Below are 8,579 nucleotides of genomic sequence, written 5' to 3' on the forward strand. Positions count from 1 at the left end.
TGGCTTCTGTTTGTTTTTGGGGATTGTCAAGGTTTCTGTCAGTGGATGGTTTGGATCTGCCATTGGCGCCTTTAATCAAGTTAGTAGCTTATTTTCATATTTATATGCGTGCCTCATTTTTATTCAATAAACCTGACAGACTTTAGGGAATTGTTGGATACGTTTATCTTAGCAAAATAACCCTTTTGCTTTCATATAGTTTAATGGAAGAATTAATACATACTGTGAACCATCCACTCGAATTTCCTCTTTGATTCAGCTGGTTAAATTAGGTGACACTTCCATCGGTAATGAGGGAATTTATCAATCTCTCTATGTTCAACATTATCATCAGCAAGAAATATACAATTTGAGTATCAAGGTTTATGTTGCTTGGCATATGCCTTACACTGCACAACTGGGTTTTTTTGTGTACTCATGTATGTTCTTGATATTGTTGTATTTAAACTTCATTTAAGATGCTTTTTTGAAAACTGAACAACTTTTAAGAGTGCAGGATTTGTTGGTGACTCCTTAAATAGGAACATGTCTGTTTCTCTTCACTTATATGTGTATGCTTTTCCATGTAAATGGTCAGCCATTGATACCACCCTTATTCTACTCTTTTCCATGTAAATGGTCAGCCATTGATACCACCCTTGATATTTTAGTTTAAGACAGATTAATTTTAATCTGAAAATGTCATTTATATTTCAGAGTTTAAGCCAATTATATTTCAGAGTTTGAAAATGTCATTTATATATCGTGCAATAGAGAAGCATTACACTTTTGGTGTGGGCACAACTCCTAAGCGTAGCCACATTATTTGAATACATAAAAGAGAAAGTCACAACTGTGAAAACACTTAAATAAGCTTAAGAATGAGCGTTGCCATATCAGCAAGAACCCTCCTCATCATCCCTACCATCGTCTAGCACATCAGTAACATCCTTACGATCAACCCGCACCCCATCATCATCTTCATCCGAGTCTTCAACGCAGCTGAAAAGAAACATTGAAAAACGTGTTGGCACAAAATTCGAACGGATAAACATTCGAAACAGGGGAGAATTGGAAAGGGTATCTTACAACTTTCTAAGTTTGCGTCCAGTTACAGGGGTCAGCGGCGGGAGGTTCGAACCACGCTTTAGGGAGCCGGATGGTGTTGCACCCAAACCAATCGCAACAGTATCAACGCTCATATCCGCATCATCCATACCAGGGCCAACAATCTTCGCACAAGTGAAGCTCTCATAGTCCCCAAAATGGTAATATGTATGGCTCTTAATCTCAAAAGTGTGTTTTGTTCCGATAAGGGACGCGAGGGCGGAAGGTAGTGATGTGTGTAAAATACAACATATAAATCACATCAATTAAGGCATAAAACTAACCCCTTTTAAGTACTAATGTTGGAAAAAGAGTGTTTTTGTCTTTCTTTTGTATTTTCAGGATGAAATGAGCTCAAATTCACAAAAGAAGCAAAAAGACAACTAATTCTAGCATAAATACAAGAAAAGGAATAAAAGTAGACTGCCCGGACCCTCAACGGCATCCTCCAAGGCAAAGAAGAGAAAGCAGAAGTCTGAACACGCCCCGTGCTCAGCCAGCACGGGGCCGTGCCCAAGAAGCAGCATAAAAGACAAACTTATAGAAGCTTCCATTGCCCACCACGGGGCCGTGTCCAGCGGGCACGGGGGCGTGGTGAAAGTACAGCAGGCGCATTAATTGTAATTGCGAATTAAAATTAATGAGGAGAGAGAGTGTCAGACGGGCACGGGGGCGTGTCCAGCGGACACGGGGCCGTGCCCAGCCTTCTGTTCAGCCTATAAATAGGAGTGCTTGGTTTCATTCCATCTCATCCCTTGGCACACCACCTCTCTCACACTTCATCCACCACCCACCACCACCATAACACCATCATCCATTGTCCATCGTAGAGTGTGTGAGTCGTCTCGGGATCCAAGATTGATCGTAAGAGTTCTTGACAATCAAGGCCATGTTTGCCTAAGTCTCTTACATCACTTGGTGAAGACAAGTGTTTAGTATAATACTTTTTATTTTTAATCTTTTGCACTTTTTATTTGGTTTTGTATTAATGACTTTAATAACTAGTTGCTTATGTTGAAGGTGATCTTTCCTTATCGTTTGTCCGTGGTGTCTTGGCATTATTTTACTGTCTATTTAAAATAAAAGATTTTCACCATTCATATCTCCACGGTCTATATGGAGGTATGTTGGCTACCTGGTCGGGGCTTAAGGGAACGGTTTGGTAAGGGTCTTGCCCTTGTTCAGCGTTTAGAGGTCCTGCTTGGGACCTGGGTCAAATTTAGTAGGATCTCCTTCAATGCCCATAGGTATTGGATGGCGGGGATCCAAACTCTTTGACCCCCTCATAAGTTAACTACTATTAATACTATAACCCGGCTATTTAGGACTGTATCCCTGCTGACTCAGACTACTTAGCCGAGGGTAACGTCACCGCCGAAAGCGGGGCCTACCACAATTTGCATTAATAACTTAATTCATTATCTTTCAATAATCCGACCCTTTAGGATTGTATCCTTGCTGACTCAAACTACTGGGTTGAGGGTAACGTCGCCTTCAAAAGAGGGGCCTACTACAATAACTAAGATAATCTCTTAAACAAGTGCAAAAGTGCGAAAATAATCAAAGGTTATACTAATACACGTGTCGGATCCAAGTGATTCATCTTGTCTATCTGTTTTTATTTTATTTTTATTTTTCAGCATTTAGTTAGTTTTTATTTTCTTAGCTTAAAAAATATTTTTCTCACTTTTTGATTTGATTAGACGTTGAGGATAAACCGGTATTTAAAGCTCTTGTGTCCTTGGACGACCTCGGTATCTTACCAACACTATACTACGTCAACGATGGGTGCACTTGCCCATATGTGTGTTTAGTGTTAGTGAATATCGTGTTTTATAAATTTAAAACTTGGCTAAAAGTGTAAAAAGGGCTTAAATATACATCAAAAATATAACACACTTCACGCACATCAGTAGTAGTATGGGAGCATCAATAGAAGTATCCTGCACATAGGAAAAGCCATCGTAGCAAATTCACATATGACTGGAAACCACCTTACAATGCGTAGTGTACATACCTTCAACTGTTCCTCTACCAAGGATTTCGCCGTCCGCTTAACCAATTGTTCAGCAGCTTCATCAAAGAGGACGACTACAGTGCTCATCGTTTCGTCAGTTACATCCGCCTGAATGCGAAACCTAGCACGGTATAGTAGATCAATTACAATTGTAGAGCAGCGGCCAAATTCTTTAGCGGTGAAAGTAGAAGCGCGACAAACAGTCCCGGACAGCAAATAATCATGCAATCATATGCGAAGGGGAATAGCAGTATAAAGGGACGATAACAGAAGTAATGAATTTGCGTATGAGATATTCAAGTGTATACCTTGTCCTTGGATAGTCAACCTTTGATTCACACGCCTTGCAAATGAAGTAACTGTCCTCTCTTGTCATCCCCTTACGACACTTGCTACCGGAACACGCGAAAAGATACCAGCTGTTCTTGGTTCTAATAGACATAATCTCCACAACGTTCCGGAAAAGGATGACCTATAACGAACAAAATAATAGGGGTAGTTTAGCGAGGCAAACGGGGTGGGTGGAGAGAATGTATGGATAGTGTCTCCACACATGGTAGGCCCATGGGTAGGTTACGTCGGGGAGGCTAATCCCTATTATCGCACACTCGGCAGGCCAAACAGTTCTGTCTACCAGATCTATATCCTAGTATGACCTAAAATCCAAAACCCTTACGTAAAAGTCAAACCCCGTAAATCCAACGTTTCCAGGTATTAAGTTAAACCCTCTCAATCTAAAATGAGTCATGGCGATTACGTATGATTATATAAAATGTTTATTCAAAATAAGGAGAAAAATAAACATAAACTTGCCACCCACCCTCCTTGACCCGTTGGAAAATCTTGAAATGTTGACTTTTCATACACTACTTTTCTAATCTTGGTTGCTGGTCACCAATTGGCATATTGACAAAGAGAGTTTGATAACGAAACCCTTCATTACGGCTTTGTGCGTTTACATGCTCACAATTCAGACCATTAAAATGAACTACCTAATGATGTTTTTTCTTTTCTAATTCCACATAGAAAGTGGTTTATATACAGCAAATCGACATCAACTGGTGGGGATGGGCGTTTATGATTTTAAACTAACCAATTATTATTCACATTTCAGTGTTAAATTAGTTATAATATCTGTATTGTTCTGTTAAAACAGGTTAGTTATATCAGTTATTAGAAAAAGCACATTTCTGAACTATGAGTTGAGAAACTGGAAATTAGACACTACTTTTCTAATCTTGGTTGCTGGCCACCAATTGGCATATTGACAAAAAGAGTTTGATAACGAATCCCTTCATTATGTCTTTGTGCGTTTACATGTTCACAATTCAGACCATTAAAATGAATTACCTAATGGTTTTTTTTCTTTTCTAATTCCACATAGAAAGTGGTTTATATACACCAAATCGACATCAACTGGTGGGGATGGGCGTTTATGATTTTAAACTAACCAATTATTATTCACATTTCAGTTTTAAATTAGTTATAATATCTGCATTGTTCTGTTAAAACAGGTAAGTTATATCAGTTATTAGAAAAAGCACATTTCTGAACTATGAGTTGAGAAACTGGAAATTAGACACTACTTTTCTAATCTTGGTTGCTGGCCACCAATTGGCATATTGACAAAGAGAGTTTGATAACGAATCCCTTCATTATGTCTTTGTGCGTTTACATGCTCACAATTCAGACCATTAAAATGAATTACGTAATGAATTTTTTTCTTTTCTAATTCCCACATAGAAAGTGGTTTATATACAGCAAATCGACATCAACTGGTGGGGATGGGCGTTTATGATTTTAAACTAACCAATTATTATTCACATTTCAGTTTTAAATTAGTTATAATATCTGCATTGTTCTGTTAAAACAGGTTAGTTATATCAGTTATTAGAAAAAGCACATTTCTGAACTATGAGTTGAGAAACTGGAAATTAGACACTACTTTTCTAATCTTGGTTGCTGGCCACCAATTGGCATATTGACAAAGAGAGTTTGATAACGAATCCCTTCATTATGTCTTTGTGTGTTTACATGCTCACAATTCAGACCATTAAAATGAATTACCTAATGATTTTTGAATATTTTATAACGAATTCAGACCATTAAAATGAATTACCTAATGTCTTTGTGCGTTTGATAACGAATCCCTTCATTATGTCTTTGAATATTTTAGCTTTTGTTATCGAGCTTGTGGAATTAGGTTGAATTTACCTAAAAGGTTGTCATAAATAAGTGTTTGAAGAAGATGAGGATAGATTGGTATGGGTCATGCATAAAAGTAACTTAATAAAAAAAATAAAGCTATAGGGGGTGTTGGAATGGTTGCCAGCTGTACACGACCGGATTAGATGGGTTCGACCCAGGTACAGCATGGCCACACCCACACCATGTTCAAACTCTCACATGTAGGTATAAGGGTGGAGACGAATGGCAACAGCCAGTTGGCATACGTACCTTCTTTTTGGATTTGTCGGCACGGACCCTGTCCACAAGCTCTTGCAGCGTACCAACACAGACCACATCCTCGGTGATTGGATCGCTAGTATCTCCAATGGCAACACAGCTGGGAATCATAGTTGGATATTCAGCTAGAGCGACAAACGCATAAAAAACAGATAATTAAAGTGTATGTGACCAAGGTTGTACCAGTACCTAATGGATGTCTTGAAAGTTTGGAGGGCGGGCACCTGGGCGAATCAATGATCATAGTTGATGATGAGCTAGACAAACCAAGAGCGCCTGCATTGCGCCAAAGAAGGTAAAGGGTTTGAAGTAACACGCATAATCATAGACGCAGTAGGAAAGAAACCGTACCTAAGTGAAACTTTGCGCTCATGGAAGTCAAGATTATAGAATAGACAGCGGGGTTTTGTTCTTTCTTCTTGAGCATAGCATCACCCAGCTGACCCCACAACGTCACTCTAACTCCGCGCTTGCTGTGAAATTTATAGAAAGGCTAAAAAAGTGAGATTTAACCAAGCAAAAGCAAAAGGCCAAACGGGTAATAGGGATGGGATACTTACCGTTCATTTGTTAGGTTGAACTCGACCGTGCGAGCACCCGTTGCTTTCACAGACTGCGGCCCCACGTCAGTAACATATCCTACAACATCTGCAACACAATGGTTAAAAACCACACAACAATCAGGGGTCATTCAAAAAGGGAACCACAAAGAGGGGGGGATAAGGCTAAGTTGCGGGACTTTGTGGCGAAGCTATCGAGTTCACGATAGTAAAACCCTAATTTAATTATATTCTCAATGATATTCAGCATCTCATCAGCCACACCACGTAAGTTAACGGTAAGATTCAACACAAAACTACATGGTATTAATTTGATAGCAATTACTTTAATACATTAATTCTTATATGTCATCTTCAATAATCAGTTTACATGATTAATGTATCAGCAACATTAATATATGTTAATCAATTAATAATCAATTACGCAACATAAATTATTCTATGCCAAAAGTGGGATGTCACAGTGATACATAAGTTTTCCTATATCATCATTAGTAATCAACCGATCATATCTGGTAGCAATAGTAATTTTACAGTGTTTTTAAGCGTTACGAATGCCGGTATTGAGGTAGTGATGGAAGGACTTGATGGGGCGGCTATTTGCATATTGACAAATTGACACGCTTTAAATTGTCAAATTGACATACTTTAAATCTACTTGCTTAATCAAAATAAAACATCTTGTAATAAGAATTTATAAAGTTTTTTCTAAGAAATATTATTATTCACCATACCTACAAAAAACTTGCCCTCAGTTGGTTGGAGGTCCTCAAACGCCGTAAGTAAGAACGGGTAGCGCGTAAAGGAACCACTGGCATCGTCAACCTTCTTCACAATCGTGGAACCATTTAACCCAATAACAAAGGGGGTGTCTTTCAGAATCCGGTATTGATCAGTGTTCTGTACCGTAAAACCCTTGAGTAAATATATCCCGCCCTCTTTGAGTTTGTCAAAGAAGTAGTGCGCAATGTTATTTCTTGCGGTACAATGCATCACACCTCCCTGTGCAAACCAAACAGCATAATTTCAATATCAACGAAACCGGTAAAAGGAAAACAGAAGGGGGTTAAAAAGGTGAGACTTGCCTTTGTATCACTGACGACATAATCGGTGCTCATGTAGCGTCCATTGACACTTGTGACATCCCACTTTCGGCAAACCATAACCTTGATGGGGCCGGTACTCCCTTCACGAAGGTCAGCAAGGGCCATCTGGCAGCCAACACCACTTCCCGATGTATTCATATTAAGAAAGCTGGACATTTTAGTAGAGTAGCAAGGTTGAATATGTACCTACAACAATAGAGAAGGGGGACATTATATAATAGACATTCAGACCATTCATCTCCCTAGTAAAAACCGTAGAATAATCAATGCGATTGAAAAATCCTATTAATTGCATTTAATTTACGTAAGCATTTGAAGAGTCACATTGATGGCGAGGATAGTTGTCACCACTTTGCCTTTTGGCTAATAAGATTACTTTGCCTTTTGGATTTTCTAATTCAAGAATTCGAATTCTTAAGAGTTATTGACAGGATATGATGTTGGCTAATAAGAATACTTGAATTAGAAAATCCGAATTCAGCATGTTCAGTATAACAGATCCGAATTGGTTTTTATAAACACATGTAAATTATTTATGCTTGTCTCCCTAACTGTTTAATATGTAATACTAAACAACAATTACCAATGTGGAATAGTCTAAAGTATTGCAAGTTATAGATATTCGTATTTAAATAAGATGTACCAATATCAGTTTAAACTAAGTTCTCAATTCAGCAATCTAACACAACAGACCGATGAAAGTTTTAAGATATCATGAAAAATAACAAAAGAAATTCTAAAACATATAATGAGACCGTTGCCAAATTAAGGAGCATCTAATATGGATTTCTATTACATCGAAGCCCTGCCATTTCCTCTAAAAACATTAAGCTTATCAATCACATCTAAACTAACAGTTTCCAAAAGCAAATTTAACGTTTAACTATGTTATCAAAATTCACGATGTTGGATTCATTCGAAAAATAATTTGTATTATGTATACCTCTTAAAAAAGACCTTCTGATGATGCGAGAGCAACTTCGATGAACTGTGTAGGTTCAAGATGTCGATCTTTACAAAGAAAATAAACAACAACGTCCTTTCGGCTCTTCTGCTGCCACTCCGACTTCATCTCCTGCGTTGGATCTGGACGTCGCTGCTGATTTTCACACAGACATTTCATCGAGCACCTTGTATGCAAAATTTGAAAGAAAATGAAACAATGCAAAGTGACACTCAATTTGGCCCCGTAAGCATAAGTTTATAAAACAAATCACTAAATACGGTATTAACAACTTTATAAAACTTTAAATTTTATAAACTACATTATCTATATATATTATATAAAAGATTATACAAAAATATGAGGTCTCACCTTACACACTATAAACCTGTAGCTTCCAT

General features: G+C 38.0%; 1 protein-coding gene across 1 annotated transcript; it reads right to left on the reverse strand.

Moving 5' to 3' along the window:
• Positions 1–875: 875 nt before the first annotated feature.
• Positions 876–7,152, reverse strand: LOC118488826 (replication protein A 70 kDa DNA-binding subunit-like). Its single transcript, XM_035986208.1, has 9 exons — positions 6,864–7,152; positions 6,130–6,217; positions 5,921–6,042; positions 5,753–5,845; positions 5,561–5,694; positions 3,412–3,575; positions 3,104–3,224; positions 1,069–1,211; positions 876–981 (listed from the first exon to the last, which is right to left on the reverse strand). Exons 1-9 carry the CDS (start codon positions 7,120–7,122, stop codon positions 876–878), a joined length of 1,230 nt encoding a protein of 409 aa, XP_035842101.1. The 5' UTR covers positions 7,123–7,152.
• Positions 7,153–8,579: the final 1,427 nt, after the last annotated feature.

The sequence above is a fragment of the Helianthus annuus genome, chromosome 17 (assembly GCF_002127325.2).
Source record: "Helianthus annuus cultivar XRQ/B chromosome 17, HanXRQr2.0-SUNRISE, whole genome shotgun sequence".
Lineage (NCBI taxonomy): Eukaryota > Viridiplantae > Streptophyta > Magnoliopsida > Asterales > Asteraceae > Helianthus > Helianthus annuus.